This window comes from Monosiga brevicollis, genomic scaffold (assembly GCF_000002865.3).
Source record: "Monosiga brevicollis MX1 MONBRscaffold_12 genomic scaffold, whole genome shotgun sequence".
Taxonomy (NCBI): domain Eukaryota; class Choanoflagellata; order Craspedida; family Salpingoecidae; genus Monosiga; species Monosiga brevicollis.
Window position 1 is genome coordinate 266247 of NW_001865049.1, and position 16374 is coordinate 282620.

A 16374-nucleotide genomic window follows, 5' to 3' on the forward strand; every position below is an offset into this window, starting at 1 on the left:
GCGGGGGTTTTGAGGTCTCCCTTTCACGGCCACGATGCCCATCTGCGCCTCGAAGAGTGCGGTGCAGGTCAAGACCGACCCCACCCAATCACCCGGAGATCCAACAGAGACGGCGCGCCATCGCCCGGGTCGTACTAAAAGCGTCCTCTCCGTCTCACGCACGCGCTCAGGCCGCTTTTTGGGCTTTGGCAAACGCAAAAGTCAGCCCGCCTGCTCGTCCCGCCCTCCTGATCGCCCCTCGCTCCCGGCGGGCGGTGGGCCCACGCCTTGTTTTGCAACGCCAGCAGAAGAAGAAGGGACGAGTCCGTGGCATTTGGTCCCTCACTCTCCCTAAATGCCCTCTCTCGTGCATCAACCTCCAGATTCAGCCGCACAAGTCTTTGGACAGCCCCTGGCCGATCTCCGCACTGAGGGCGCCTCCCTCATACCCATCCTCCTCATTCGCATTCGTGATTATCTCACCTCCACCAACGGTCAGCCGCTCGCTCCCCGCCCTCTCGTCCAAAATCTCATCTTCTCGTCTCTTGATTTTTCACGTTGCCCATATTGACTATTGGCCCTTGTGTGGGCACTTCCACCATCAATGCCACCACACCACACCACACCACAACAACAACACCAACATTGACAGGCATCAAGTCTGAAGGCATCTTTCGCAAGAGCGCCCCCAAAAATGTGGAGGATGCCTTCAAGCGCCTCATTAATCGGTGCGTGCTCTCAATTGTCCTTGACCTTGAAGACCCCCCCCGCCCCCTTCGGCCGTTCAAGGGTCGTCCCTAAATCTGACCACCTTTTTACTGGGTCAGCAACGGTGATGTGCGCTTCGAGGAGTACGAGGAAGCCACCGAATATGTTGTAGGGGCCCTCCTCAAAGCCTTTCTGGTACGATGCCCCTTTCACGATCCCGCTCCCACATCCCTGAATCTGATCATCTCAAGGTTGAACCCCTTACTGCGAGGCGCCTCCTCACCCTGCTGTGTGTTGTTGCAAACGCCCATCTTACCTAGCGCGAGATGCCCGAACCCCTTATTCCGAGCGCCACCCGCGATCTACTCGTACAAGCGCATCAAGAGGCTGGCATCAACCACAGCAGCCCCGAAACCACCTGTCAACAGTTTCGCCAGGTATCCCAAGTACACCGTGCCTCATCCACATCACCCTTCCTCCAGCCTCACGGTTCCCGAACACGTGGCACGCAACATGCTCAACTCAACCCGCCCATAGATTCTCTTGCAGCTCGATGATCAGCCTCTGGCCACTCTGACGTTTATTATCAGCTTCCTCTACCAAGTCTCCCTCTTCAGCAATGTCAATCGAATGACATGCAAAAATTTGGCCACCGTCTTTGCCCCTAATCTCATCCGGTATAGAAGATGTTGCCCTTGTGTCTCGTTCTGCCCCCGTGCCGCATTACCCCCGTGCCATAGCCGTGCCCTCACAGCCAAACGATCATGTTGTGCTTTCAACGGCATGTTCGATAGCGACGACATCACTGACAATGCCGCGCAGAGCCTGCAGCGAACCATGAAATCAGCCCAGCCCATTGAGTTTCTCATTGAAATGTTTGAATTTATTCTCGGACCGCGCAAGCCAGGTTGGCCATGTTGCAGGGGGGAGGGGAGGTCTCAGCCATGTTGCAGGGGGAGTGGGGGGGGGGGGGGTCTCTAATCCCTAGCTTTGATTTATACTAATGTGAGGCGCGCACGTCAACTCATCACCGCCTCTTTGACCACTGTTCACAGAAGAGCTCTCACAGGAGAATGCGAATATGCCACGCAGCACCGGTATGCCCATCCTTCCGCACCAACTACCTTCATCTTGAGCCTGCATCGCTCATCTGCAATCAAAATCCCATTCGCGTGCGTCTCCGTCAGGAGCCCCGGCCGTCCCCAAGCCAGTCAATGTGCAGCCAGCTGCAGCCGCTAATGAGCTTGCTGCTGAACTGCAAGCGGCCCTCACGGGTGTGGACGATGAGGAGGATGACTCGGACCACAATCACTCGGATGACGAGTCGCAGGTGGTCGCCCCCATTCCTGCTCCCAGAGCCGCTCCGAAGCCCGCTCCAAAACCTGCCCGCAGACCCGCTCCCAGACCCGATGCCCACCCCGCCACTTCAACCACCGAGGCCGCGGAAGTCACATCAGAGACCGAGGCTGAAATGGAATCCCCGGCTGTCGCGGTCGTTGCTCCCTCCCCAAAGACGCCTGCATCGGGCAAATCGCGACCACCCAACCTCACCATTGTTGACGCACTTCGGTCACCTCAGACTCCTTATCACCTCGAACGGCCCGACTCGGCCTCCAGCTTTGCCTCTTCACGGCCTGACTCGGCCCGCTACGTGAGCGGCAGCCCGGCTTTTCACCACGAAGGCGGTGGTGCCGATGGCACGAATCTGCCCGTGCCCGGCATGTTGCTTTCTTCAGTATCCCCAGGTGCTTCGCCCATGAACTCTATCAATGAACGGCAACACCCAGTTAACATCCTCACCCTAGAGCGCGCAATGTCAGACCCTGAGGACGTGCCTTTGACTCCGGACAGCGTGACGGGTCAGCCAGCAGCTCGACATAGCCTGCTCACTGCTTCTCCAGCCACAGCCCCAGGTCGCTCCTTGCGGGAGCGCATGCACAACAGCCTGAGTCGCTTCATCTTTGAGTCTGGCTTTACAACCATTCAGAGCGCACTCCCCCAGTTGCGCCCACAGCTGGATGCACCGGCCCCGTCTCTAGTCGACGTACCTGCCCTCGAGCAACACACCACATCCGACACCACAGAGGATCAGCCACCATTGCCACCCAAGTCTGAACTACCCGTCGAAGCGACTCAACCCATGCCATCGGCTGTTCCATCGGAAGCGCCCGTGGTTCCCGCACCGGCATCCGACGTTGGTCCTCAACCTCGGGCAGGCTCTGCTGCTGGTGACTCGACGGACTCGGTGGAGATGGACGTTGCCAACTTACCCCCGCGTGATTCGGCAACGGAGGCATTATTGTCTCGCGTCAAGCGGGAAAGTCGCCGCCTCGGCCACGTTAGTTTCAGGCCCTCAATTGCCCTACCATGGACCTCATCGCATATCTGCCTGCCCGAGAGTGGCCCGATGCTCTGCTCACAATTGTTGTGCCGATTTGGGACCATCTTTAGATTGTGCAAGCCTTTGACAAAGACTTTTACGCACAACATGGCCGCAAGCCGAAAGGGCCTGAGCGCGAGCCCGTTGCGCATACCATGCGACAATACAAGGCTCTACGTCGGTGGTATAAAGCAGGTCAGTTTCTATTGGCGATTAACGGTGCCGGTTTCTCACGCCTACTCACCCTCGCGACCGTTCTGGTGGGGTTTTGCATTGGACTGAGCATAGATTCTCAAAGTCAGTCTGAGGAGCCATCTGCCACAGCGGCCGCTGCTAGCGCTGCACCACACTCTCAGTCAGAGGCCAAGGCACCAGCACCCGAGCCGTCCGTGGAAGCTGCACCACAAGCTCCCGTGGACAGCGCAACCGAGGCTACCACGACTGACGCGCCCAAGGATGACACCGCACCGGCACCGCCGTCAAAGCCCGTCGTGATCGAAACCAGTCTAACACTAGAATCCTCTTCGGCAGACTACCAGCGCGTGTATGCCGAATGGCAACAACAACAAGGCTTGCCCGCCAAGGATGAGGTAGAGTACTGGATTGGATGCCCAAATTGTTTGCAGCCAGACGAATGCTCACCCGTCTGCTGCGATTGTATTCTTATTTGCTCCTGCATTCTTTATTTTGATTTTATTTATTTTTTTTGCCTTTGCTTTTGCTTTTTTTAGAGCAAGACGGCTGCACAAGTGGCACAAGAAAAGACATGGCTCAAGAAATTGCTGGCTCGGTTCGAGCAGTTGTTCAAGGAGCATCATAAACGGTGCGTCAGCCACGTCCCTTTTTTGGTACTTGCACGGCGGCTCTTCTCATAGCGCCTTTATTTATTTATTTTTTTTTTCCAAACCACATATCTACAGAAAGCCCGAGCCGGCAGACAAGCAAGAACTACGAGCCTTGTACCTTCGTTACAAGTTTTTACGACAATACGTGGCTACTGCGACCCCTTCAGCAGAGGGTGCCACAAAAAAGCCACGCCGTTCGAGTCGGCCGTCAGCTGAACCCCAAACCGATCAAAAGGCAGGCAAAGATGCGATGTCAACTGACGCAGTGCCGCCAAAACAACCTGAGCCGACTGCGGATGACACGCCATCAAGCCTGCAGAAGCGTTCGGAGTCAGCTCCAGAGCAGCCGTCTGAAATGCCCCAGGCTGCACCAGAAGCTGCCGTGCACGCTCGGCCGGGGCACTCAGATGACAGAGCTTCGGAAGAACATCCACTGACTGGCGCGTCAGGCCCCGCTGACCCTCAAGAATTGACAAAAGTGGAGCCAACAGCAATGACGGGGTCCGCGGAAAATACTGCACTGGAGCCTCGGAAGCGGCGCACCTCAAAGGATACCGCAGACCCCCCACCAACCCCGACCACTGGGTCTGGTTCCAGGCGTGAGGGCCAGAACAAGGAGTTGGGGCAGCATGAAGAGCACACGGCACCCGAGGACGAAGCGGCCCTCTTGCAGGAAAAGCAACAACTGCAAAAGATTCTCTTCAAGTTTCAAACTGAATTTGAAGAAACGCATCAACGCAAACCACGCTCGGCGGCCGACAGAGCCCCGTTAGCCCGTGAATTTGCCCGCTACAAGGTCTGTCCTGTTCCTACAATGACCCTTGATCACTTGCTCTGACGTTTCATCTCTCCCGCCATTTTGTCTGCACGACCCACACTCACGCTTGGCGAACGCACATGTGCAGGAGCTGAAGAAACGCTTGGCATCTCAGTCATAATCAGCGCTGTATGGCTGCCGTTTTGTTTTCCTTTTGCCTCTGTCTAATGGCGAAACTATTGACAATACGTGGCCTCCATTGAACATGTGGGCACAAACCCCTGCCACACACATGTACTCAGATGATTGCCTCTTTTTAATTGACTTGACATGGTGAAAAAGAAAAAAAAAGGTCTGTGTCGGAAACAGGGATGGATATCACCTTTGTCAGACAAACTGAGCGTGTGAGTGTGTGTGTGAGTGTGTGTTGGCATTCCACCACTGCCGCAGACGGGGACTGGTCGCTGATCAAGATCAGTTCCGGTCGGATCTGATCTTGATTTTAGTTGTTCGTTGTCCTCTGGGAGGGGCACTCCGGGCTTGCTTGGTGGTGGTCAGAGTGGCCAAGAGTTGGCTTGGCGGTGGTCTTGGTGGTCGTTGGCCGTCGTTGTTGTTGCGGAGAAGGAGGACGGCAGTGCACCGACCATGGGTTTGCGGCGGTGGTCGTTGCCGCGCACCCTGGCCGCTCTGGTCATGGGTCTTGTCATCTTTCTTTGTCTGCGCCAGTGGAACTCGGCTGGCAACGAAGGTGGCACCCTCCCGCATGAAGGGTTGGGCACCGGCGATGGTGTCAAGCCCACGGTGGCAAATGTTCAGGATCAGATCCTGCGGCGCCGCGCGCAGCGCCATGTAGAAAACGCACGGGTGCCCATGCTTTCGGGCCGGGAACGTTGGGACACCAACCCGCCTCGGGATATTACCACATATGATGGCCCTGCCGATGCCATGAAACGGAATGCGTTTGACGAGAAGGTGTCCAACTCCCTGCCCAGCAACCGGGACGTACCGGACGTGCGTCACAAGCAGTGCCGTGCTCTTACCTACGATCTCGCCACCCTCCCAGACATGTCCGTCATCTTTGTGTTTTACAACGAGGCACGCTCGACCCTCCTGCGCTCGATCCGTTCCGTCATCATTCGCACCCCGCCTTCTCTCTTGCATGAAATCATCCTGGTCGACGATGCTTCTGATGACGAGCTGCCCGCCGATATCAAAGCCATGGATAAGATCAAGTACATCCGACTCCCATCCCGCCAAGGCCTCATTCGTGCGCGCACGGCCGGCGCCGATGCCGCCACCGGCGAGGTGCGTCCACCGTCAACCTGCTTGTTTTCTTTTTTTTCTTTTTTTTTTTCTTTTTTTTGAGTTCCGCGCAGCCTGCGCATTGACCTTGCCCTCATGTGAACCGCTCCTCTTGCACCAGGTCCTCTGCTTCCTTGACTCTCACATTGAAGTCAATCGTGACTGGGCCGAGCCACTGCTGCAACGCATCAACGAAGATCCCCTTCACGTGGTAACACCCATCATTGACGTCATCAGTGACAGCAACTTTCGCTATTCTGCCTCCCCGGTCGTGCGCGGTGGTTTTGATTGGGGTCTGACCTTTAAATGGAAGTCAGTGCCCCGCTCGCAGCAATCCAGTGACCCGACGGCCCCCATTGCGAGTCCGACAATGGCGGGTGGTCTCTTTGCTATGAAGCGCACCACCTTCTACGAGCTTGGTACCTACGACTTGGGCATGGACATTTGGGGTGCAGAGAATCTGGAGATGTCATTTCGCATCTGGCAGTGCGGCGCGCGCCTCGAGATTATGCCCTGTAGTCGGGTGGGACATGTCTTTCGCAAACATCACCCGTATTCCTTCCCAGGAGGTGGCTCGGGCCACGTCTTTCTACGAAACAGCCTGCGCCTCGCCGAAGTGTGGATGGACGAATATGCCGAGTTTTTCAAGAGCCGCAAAGGCAGTGCGGCCCGCAAGATTGACATTGGGGACATTTCAGAGCGCCAGAAACTTCGGGAGGACTTACACTGCAAACCTTTTAAATGGTATCTGGACAACGTATACCCAGAGTTGCGCGTACCCGACCCCAACCCCGTAGGTGAAGGACAGGTGCAAAGTGGTGGCTTTTGCCTCGACTCGGCTGGCAAGAGTGTGGGCCATGCCGTGGCTCTGTACCGATGCCATGGCCTGGGTGGAAATCAATTGTGGACGCTGTCCCACAATGGTGAATTGGCGCACGAGGACGCCTGCGTCGGCGAACACACCACGCGCAATGCTGACGATGTGACCATGCGGTCCTGCCCCGAGGAGGGGGACTCGCCCCCGAACATGAAGTGGGAACTAACCGCAGAGGGCTTGGTACGTGCTTGGCCCGCCTTCACGGAACACCACAAACTCAGGCCGGCTCACAGCGCTGCTTTCAGTCTGCACACAATCTTCTCAACCTCATTTGTTCGTGGCACTTCGCTTGCAGCTGCGCAATCAACGCGATGGGCGCTGTCTGTCCCGACAAGGCGTGGCGGAAGGTGGCTTTGTCAAGGTGTGTGGGTTGGGCCATTCGTGGCTTTCATTGGTCGCCGCCCTTGGTGTAACTCATGGATCATTGTCCGGAAGTACTACGCTCGCCGCCCCTCATCCAGACTCTTGCCTATCCGCCTTTTCCCCCGTGCCGTCAGCTGGCAACGTGTGATGCGCAGCAATCCGAGCAGCGCTGGCGGTTTGCAGCCACCAAGGGTTGAGTCCAAACTCACACTTTACAATCAAGAACACGGTGTAGCCCCTGTCACATAAAAAGTCGAGAAACTGACCTCCAATCGAAAATGATTATTGGCGCTTACCCACCTCTTCCCCAGCCCATCCCTCCTCGGACCGTTGTGGAGAAGTGAGGAGGGCGCGTCCAACGAACCAAAAAAAAAAGAAATCACGCATGAACATAATTTTAAGTCACACTCTGTATTTTAAACACTCTGTTTTTCGGTCCTGTTTGAACCTGCACCTCCACTGCTCTGAGGCTGTGCTGGGGCTGTGCTGTGCTGTGCTGTGCTGAGGCTGTGCTGGAGCTGTGCTGGAGCCTGGATCAGGCGGTATGGGAGTGTAAAAGAACATCAGGCTCTGGCAGATCTAGTCGCCGCACCCTCATGCTCATCAACGCGTGTTCATCTGCGTAGCTTGGCTCACGAGCTACCTCAGGCCATGTGTTAAGCACTGTTGAATCACAAGTTTTAGCGCCATCAGGCCGAGGGCCCCTGTCTCGGCCCCAGCTGAGTCCCCGGCCATTTTCTCAGCCGACAGCAAAGATGTCTTCGGTCAGTGTGTTTAACACCCACCTTGTGTTCAACCCCTTGATTGGGCTTTTCGTCTCTCACCAAAATGACTGTGCTCGATAGCGTCCAAGGCTCGGCGACAAAATCATCCGGACGGTGAGTCATCCGCGAACCGCCATCTACCTCTCCCACATAGACCTCGCGCATCTCTTGACTGCACTGTGTTCACCACTGCATCACCCCGCGCTGGCTTACCTTGACCATGATGACCTGCTTACCTTGGCCTCGGCAGCCCGACAATGCGGACGTTGGAGGTCAGTTGTCCTAGCTCAGAGAACTGCCCGCCCAGATGTTACGTGCACCGTCATTTGATAGTCCCACTTTGAAAATGCATTTCAATCCCATCTAGATCGCATCTATGCCAATCGGCAGAGGCAATCACCGTCAAAAGGCAGCCGCGCCATCGCCAGGGGCACTAGTACGTGATGAATTGCAGACCCCTCCCCGCTTCAGCGTTCACGAGCCTAACGGTAAATCATTGGAAATGGTGTGCACTTTTCTTAGCCAGCAGAGGCCGACTCAGGAATCCTCACCATCAGCGCGAGGCGCTAGGCTGGCTCCACCCATCCCCGCGCAAACCAGTCAGCCCCGTCCCCAATCGACAAACATCCTCGAAAATCAACTATGAATGCGACATGCAACCCCTTGCGCAATTGTGCACCGTGGATTGTGAGCTCACGCTACGCAAGGTCGAGGTGAGGCCCTAACTCATCGTTCAGCTCTATCCTATAAACTTCCGCGTCACTCAACATCTGCTCGCCGGACGGATGGGTGTGCACAGATCCGTGCGCAGATCCGTGGAGGGCAGTCGCTAGTCTTGACTTGTAGCAACGACAAAAGCTGGGAGATTCACTGTGAGGACATCTCCCAGTTTCAGGTACAAGAGGAAATGCACTGCCGGCCTCCTAGATGCCACCCCTGCCAACAGCTCTTTTGTGACATGCGCGTGTGTGACCGATTTTCAGATTGCAGATGATGGCAGCGACTTTTATGTCTTGATCAAGCTGCACGCCAGCTCGAAGCCTTTGAACATGGCGACAAATAGTCCTGGTGCGACAGAAAAACAGATGACGTGCATGTGTTCACAGCGGCCAACGTTTGCTCATGCCCATCATGCCATGCGGTTTGTGACTCATCAGCGAAACGGAAGCGCCTGCTCTATGTCGAGTGGAAGCCCATTGATAAGCGCAAGCGAATCGATGAGTTCAAGGCGGCCCTCGAGAAAACAAACTTTATCCCCCGAACTACCAACAACCTGCCTTATGCTAAGCTGCAATCCAATTTCAGAGACCCCGAACATGAGCCCGCACGGTCATCACGTGACTCGCGTCGGCGCTCCAGAAAGCCCCTGCTCAAGTGAGTCTGATCAAAGGCATGCAGCGAAAGCTCTTTGGCTTGACATTGTTGCGACGTATAATTCACTGTGTTCACACGCGTATATCGTCTGCCCAGACTGAAGGCCGCTGCTGAGACTCCCGAATGCATTGAGCTTGACGACGATGATGCAGTCAGCTCGAGCACCAGGTCTGCCATGAGCCACCGCGTGAGTCATACACAGTCAAAAACTCACTAACCCATTTGCCTCACACAGCCCTGCAGCTGCAAAAGTCGATGCCTTTGTCGAGCCCCGTCGCTCTTCGCTAAGAACACGATCCGAGGCGCGACGCCAGCGAGCCAACGTGGATGACCCCCAAGTCCTGGGGACCTGCACTTGTGGCGGCGGCAGCTTCACTTTCACCCAGGGCGATCTCAATCGGTCAGTCCTCGTACATGGTGCTGAAGGTGCTGCGCCAAATCCCTGGCTCATAAAGTGGCTAGTCGCGGCGCTTTGGCATCCTGCAACACTCCTCACCTTGCAATATATGCGGATTGCAAACTTTGTGCAGGCTCAACGAAGGAGAGTTTCTGAACGACAACATCATTAATTTCTATCTCAAGCATTTGAACTCTCGCATCACGGCTGAGCAAGCACAACGTGTCCACATGTTTAATACGTTCTTCTACGGCCGCCTCACCAAGGTATTCATTCGCCGCGCTCAGCGATCGAAGCGTAGTGAAGACCATTTGAGCTTTAAAAAACACAATACCGCATGCGTGTGTGATGCATTCTGACATTCACGCGGGGCTGACACATAGCGCGGTAAAAATACCACTTCTGGCTACGAAAGCGTTAAACGTTGGACGCGGAAGGTGGATCTCTTGAACAAGGACTTTATCGTGGTTCCCGTCAATGAGTTGTAAGTTGCTTGAAACATGTTGTTCCACTGCACCTGTCCCGCCAATCTGCCTTCGTTTTCTTCTCCATCTACCGATGACCGCTTTTTCTTTTCCACTGTCAAATGCCCACGCTCATTCATACCTATATACTTGACCTTGCCAGTGCCCATTGGTACTTGATGATCGTGTGCTACCCGCATATGGTCACGGACACAAGCCAAGTGGATTCAACTGCCCCGGCTCGCGGGAAGAATAAACCAGTGGTGACGATATGTCAGTTCATTTGCATCTTGGCAATGTGGTTGCCAGCCACGTCATTCGGCTCATCTCGCATCCCCTCTTCCCTGGACCTTGCATGACTGATTTGCCTGCTTGATAACCTGTCACCGGACTGTGTCCCTGCAATGTTGACGGTCCTGCATTACGCCATTATATTTCCAAAATTTAGCGGAGGATGAGGACGAAGAGAAGGCCAAATGCCCCAGTGAAGCGCACCGCTTATTGAGCATGGTGCGGCGCTCACGTATCTCAAAGTGGCTTTGTCCTCGTGCCACTGCCCCTTTGCTTCCCCGTGAAAATGATGGCACAAATTGTGCACCTAACCTTACGTGGTGGTATCTATCTTTGCAAACCATAGATGCCTGGGCGCCCTGCAGGGCGCAAGCCTTTGGACGAACCTTCGAAAACTTTATATCGGACCACAGTAAGTCGACGCAACAATATCAGGCCATGGCCAACCGAGCGCCGCCTTGCTGAACGTCCCCCCGCCCCCCTTTGCATTGACATTGCAGTCTTCAACTTCGCCAGACAAGCTGCGCGAGGCGTTTGAGACTCTACCCATCAGCCTGGACACCTCGCATGATGAAGAGCAGTTGAAAGGAGAGCCCCATCAGGAGCCAAGCCAGTAAGTCCATCCAAATTTGGCATTGGGACCTCAAGGGGAACGGAGGGAACATTTTCCACATTTTTTTGTTTTTTTTGCAGCCCCACACTGGAGACCAACCAGTCGGCGGCAGGAGTGAGAGTTTGATTTTGAGGCGATTTTTCCAAACCAAAGAACCGCTCTCGTTCATGCTTTTGATTTGGTGTCTGTTCAGGTGTTCCTCCCCCTCAACGCAAAGTCAAGGTGGTGACCCGCCGCAGCAGCAACATGCCAAGAGCATGGACGAGAACGCCAATCCAACATCGTCATCCGAAGATGTGCTGCTTCCGTCTCCTGTCAAGTAAGACGAAAGCGCTGTGTTCCCAGACGCGAATGAAAAGCCGGTTGGCAAAAGCTCAATTGGGCTGCATCATGAGCAAGTTTGATCTTCTCAATGACAAACGTGGAATGATGTTTTGCCATTTTACCCATAGCAGGCTCTTCGATCGCGACTCAACTGCGCTACGCCTAACAGAGCGTCGGCGCAAAGGCTCTGCCAAATCTTATGCATCCAAATCGTCAAGCGCCAAGTCCAGTCCTGCTGCTGCTAGAAAGCTGGGCATGTCGTACGTTGAGTGCAGCCATTTTTTTGCCGCACTGGTTTGTTGGTACTCCTACATCCGCTCGCTCCTTTGCGCTCACGTGCTCCCCTGACGTGTTTTTAGTGAGCGCGCGCCTTGCATTCTGGTGTTTGATTCCCTGCAAAGTAGCCACAAAGCTGCTCCCAAGCACATCAGCCAGTGAGTTGTCATTGATCATACCTGCTTAGTCGGTTCATAATTTCTTTACACTTAAAGCTCTCTCTCTCTCTCTCTCTCTCTCTCTCTCTCTCTCTCTCTCTCTCTCTCTCTCTCTCTCTCTCTCTCTCTCTCTCTCTCTCTCTTATGCTTCGTCTCCGGATGTTAGGTACCTGCAGGCATTGTGGAAGGATCAAAGCTCTGGTCTGGCTCAGTCACAGCGGGAGGAACGCAACTATTTGGAAATGCCCGTTGTTCAGATGAGCGTGCCTCAGCAGTCCAATTCATGTGACTGTGGTGTATTCGTGTTGCAATATGTGGAACGATTTCTTGAGGAGCCCATGGGTCTGCTCGAATACCCTTTGAGCGACTCGCGCTACGAAGCTCTCGACTGGTTTCCACACTCTCGCATCGCGAAAAAGCGGTCCAAGATATCAAAGTGAGTTTGTCACCCACAGCGCCTTGATTCGTCGAGTTGTGGCGTTGTCCTGTTGAGCGATAAGTGGACTGCATCTAGTTGCTATTGGTCGTATGATGCCATTGCACTTGGTCAGCTCGCATTTCACATCCTCTCACACGTGTCTTTGCAACCAACACGAGCAGGCTCATTCTGGACGCAATAGAAATGCGAAGTGCCGAGCTCCACGCGGCAAATGCCGCGGCTGGTGCTGATGAAAGTGCAGCGGTCAGCGATAACGAGGACCGAGCGACTGACGATAAATGTACAGAATCAGAGGAGCCACCCAAACTGGTGGAGCCCGCTGTACCCCCGCGCTCAACGACGCCTGAAATAGCAAAGACAGGCGTTTTTTGGTCAGAAGACAATGACATGATGGACCAGACGCCTGACTCTGAAAGTCGGGAACCCGAGCCCGCGCCGGCGCCAACCGATTTGTTGCCCGATGTGCACATCTCGCCCTCACAATTGCAGACCTCGCTGCACGAGCCCGGACCTTCATCGCCCACTACGTCACAAGCGCGCAGCAACAAGGATCAAGGAAGCGATAGTGACATTGAATTTGTTGAAGAACCGAAAACGGAGCAGGCAGCACATTCTCGTGGCAAGAGACTATCTAACGCATCTGACACACAAACGACCAAGAAGAGCCACGTTTGAATCTGGCCCATGGCATGCTAATTGGAAATCATGAATCGAATCAACATCTGGCGCACACCATAAAATTCGGATTTTTTGCTTGATTTTTTGAAAGGCTCGGCTTGTTACTTGCACTCGATCGAGTTTGATTAGAACACATTCAGGGCAGCCTCAACTATCCTTCAACGTTAGAATGTAATCAGCACAGGCGTTGTCGCGATAGCTATGTTCATCCATAACGTCTTTTTCCAAAAATATGCAAAATTGAAAGAGGCTCGATGACAGCGACAAGATAATTGGATTTCAACAATTGAGACTTTTAGTTAACGACGATTATTATTGTTTCCATACACGGTGGTAGTTGTGCAGGCATTCTTCCCATATCTCGCATGGAGCGGCGCGGCAAAAAGCCGGCGATCGCAGTGTGAGGCCCTTTTCAGTGCTCTGGTAAGGTGGGGGCCTTGCCGAGGTGGTCAACATCATACTGCCTTTGAGTTTTGCCTGCTCCTACGCGCTGCGCAATGTTGGAGAAGCTTGACTCCTCACTCGGCCTACGAGTGACTCGATTAACACCATGGTCCGCTGTTTCGGCATTGCCGTACCTGTGCATGAGAGCCACGATGCATGAGCACAAAGCGCCAAATCTCGAAGAATAAAGCTGAGAGTGCCTGATCCAACCTGGGTGCTGGTTGATAGGACGGCGGGGCATGATCCGGTTCAGGTACAGCTGAGGCCGGGTCACTTGACGACACAGGTTTGGAGGGTTGAGGTTTGACACGCATATCAGAAGGCATGGCTTTAGTCTTGGGCGGAGGTTGAGCAGCAGCGTTGCTTGCCACAGCTGCCCCCTTTTGGTCTTTGCCATCTAAATAGCCGAGTACAAGGCGATGAATGTACTGATATTCGGCACGTGACTCGACCAGCGCGGCACGATCCTGGCGCAGTGTGTAGACGGCTTGCATCACGTCCACCTTTCCTGCTTGGGCCTTCGAACAGCAAAAACAGCAATAAATTGAGCTGGTTGTGGCAGGCACATCTGAGCTCGTTGCAATCGGGCACATACTTGATCAATGCAGTAGTCAGAGGCCACAAAGACACCAGAGGGTCCAAGGCCCCGATCATCGTGAACCACGATGGGCCCTCGCACTTTGAGGTTGCGCAAGTATCGCAGGAGGGCGATGACGCTCTTGGACGACCGGGGTAGGCCGTGCTCATTCCAACTATTGAGCCGCAAAGAATGATGAGGAAAGACTTGGGGCAAGACGAGCATCTGGTGCCTGTCTGGTGCTTGACGTGTGGCAGAGCTCAGCATTGATAGGGGAGACAGAAATACACACACACACACACACACACACACACACACACACACACACACACACACACACACACACACACACACACACACACACACACACACACACACACACACACACACACACACACACAAAGAAAGAAACGAACGACAACAGAGTGACCAATACTTACCCTGAAAGGCAGATGTGCTGGAAACGATGCGTCTTTCCGCGCAAAGTCAGGCTGAGGGATGATACGAGGAAGCCTCTGTGCTTGTCAAATCCATGATGGCGAACCTCGAATGGACCCGAGCGGAGATTGCCGTCAGGAACAGGCCAGTATCGGGTGCAGCGGTGAGGCTGGGGCTCGATGAGCATGATGACGACTGGGGCCTGGTACTGGTACACCATGGACCAGAAGGCCACTTGAGTGCCAACGCGACCGCTCTCAAAGCCCGATAGGGGCGCTTGGGTGACGATAAATCTCATTGGATTGCCCTGAAACCCCCGCACAGCGTTGGCATTGATGAAACCTATGGACATGCGCACAGGCATCCAGCGGGGGCGGATTGGCGGAGAAGGAGCAATGCGGTGAGATTGGGGCACGCAACGGAGGCTTGATGTGGCCAGTCAAGTATGGTGCCAGGTATCACGAAAGACAGGTCCGGTCGGGACTGGAGTATCAAAGGTTTTAGAGCTGATCCCGGGGGGTAAACGCACCAGAGATTTTTGCGCCTGGGGGGCGATCGAGCTGGATGCGTGTGGTAACAGAGGGTAGGATGCGAGGCTCGCGAAGTTCTCGCAGGAGATGTTCGCCCAGGCTCTTGGACGAGGCCAGATGCAAGGGCAAAGTGCGAAAGTCATCTTGAAGTGAGGTGATGGTCATGTTGTGAACCACGCTGGCCAATTGCGCCGTGGACAGGGGGCGTGAATAGCTGGTTGGAGGACGAATCGCTTCAGCAGGTGCAAATTCGATGGCCCGCATGTGCAACTGGGCTCGTGCAACTGCTTCACGAGCTTTGGCTGCCACATCGGGGGCAGAGCTCGCGGGGGCTGGCGGTGCCGCCGCAGGAGCATCTGAGTCTGGTATGGCCAGCTTGGAGATGGAACGAGCAGCTGCAGAGATGGGAGGCGTGAGGCGAGGGACAAAGGTCAAAGCGCGACGGCGGTCAAGCGGCAGCGTACGGGGTAGTTTAGACGGTGCAGGGGCTGCTGCAGGGTAGATTCCATCATGTTGCTCGTCATCCGAGTCCTGATGCGATAGAGGACAAGAGGGGGTGCGAAGCTGAGCGCAGGGTGCTAATGGCACACGCATAGGCGAATTGGGCAGTGCAACGTAGCCAGCGAGATGGGAGATCCTTGCGCGAATCCCATACCTCTTTGTTTTCCTCAGCGATAGCGACGTCGGCCATGGGCGGCGCCGGCTTTGATGTGGCGAGTCTTTTGCCATCAGCCTGCACGTCGCCGCGGGGCAACAGCTGCCACTCCTGGCCTGGTTCGTCGCTAGGCCGCACCTTTTGCCAATCTACAACGTGAGGGGAGCATTACAATCACAGCATATGGCACAAAGAATGGGCGCCATGATGAGGCCAACAAAACCAGCAGGCTTCCAGCACGCCTGGCATGGACGAGGCTGAAGGGGGCGTGGCTGAAAGCAGCGGGCCGACCTTTGTCCGGTTTGCCATAGTCGGGGGTACGAAATTGCTTATGCTGGCGTTCCCAGCGAGAGCGGTTGACAGGCCCAATGCACAGGGCACAGAGGAGCCCGAAGATCGAGCCCTGGTCTTCCTCGTACCCCAGCTGGCGTCGCTTGCGACGCAGGCGATACTCATCGCTGGTCAGGTAAAACGCCCACGCACTCAGCAGCCCGAAAAGAATCAGTCCCGCAATGAACAGGCCAATCTCCCAAGTCTCCGCCATGGCTGCAAGTACCCGCCAACCCGCTCAAACAACGCTCAAGCACCAACCAGCCCACTGATGCTCTCTGCCCCACCTCCGCGGCCGTCGCCCTCAAGCTCCACCGAATGCTTGAGAGAAAAAATTTACGAGAGAGAGAGAGAGAGAGAGAGAGAGAGAGAGAGAGAGAGAGAGAGAGAGAGAGAGAGAGAGAGAGAGAG

General features: G+C 55.0%; 2 protein-coding genes across 2 annotated transcripts; one reads left to right on the plus strand and one right to left on the minus strand.

Moving 5' to 3' along the window:
* Positions 1-34: 34 nt before the first annotated feature.
* Positions 35-12986, plus strand: MONBRDRAFT_25909 (uncharacterized protein; the record flags this gene model as incomplete). Its single annotated transcript, XM_001746255.1, has 37 exons — positions 35-200; positions 363-473; positions 632-707; positions 807-882; positions 1008-1124; positions 1225-1364; positions 1428-1594; positions 1743-1784; positions 1875-3025; positions 3139-3262; positions 3356-3657; positions 3799-3890; positions 4510-4708; positions 5396-5974; positions 6093-7028; positions 7144-7209; positions 7838-7975; positions 8057-8089; positions 8226-8247; positions 8343-8411; positions 8498-8688; positions 8775-8870; positions 8959-9043; positions 9133-9349; positions 9446-9517; positions 9585-9749; positions 9880-10012; positions 10130-10230; positions 10374-10483; positions 10659-10720; positions 10848-10913; positions 11002-11114; positions 11308-11433; positions 11570-11698; positions 11798-11872; positions 12039-12308; positions 12473-12986. The coding sequence occupies 37 exons, from the start codon at positions 35-37 to the stop codon at positions 12984-12986; spliced, it is 7131 nt and encodes a 2376-aa protein (XP_001746307.1).
* Positions 12987-13401: 415 nt separating this feature from the next.
* Positions 13402-16177, minus strand: MONBRDRAFT_25910 (uncharacterized protein; the record flags this gene model as incomplete). Its single annotated transcript, XM_001746374.1, has 8 exons — positions 13402-13567; positions 13644-13951; positions 14029-14185; positions 14451-14790; positions 14978-15373; positions 15443-15509; positions 15634-15782; positions 15925-16177. 8 exons carry the CDS (start codon positions 16175-16177, stop codon positions 13402-13404), a joined length of 1836 nt encoding a protein of 611 aa, XP_001746426.1.
* Between the last annotated feature and the right edge of the window lie 197 nt (positions 16178-16374).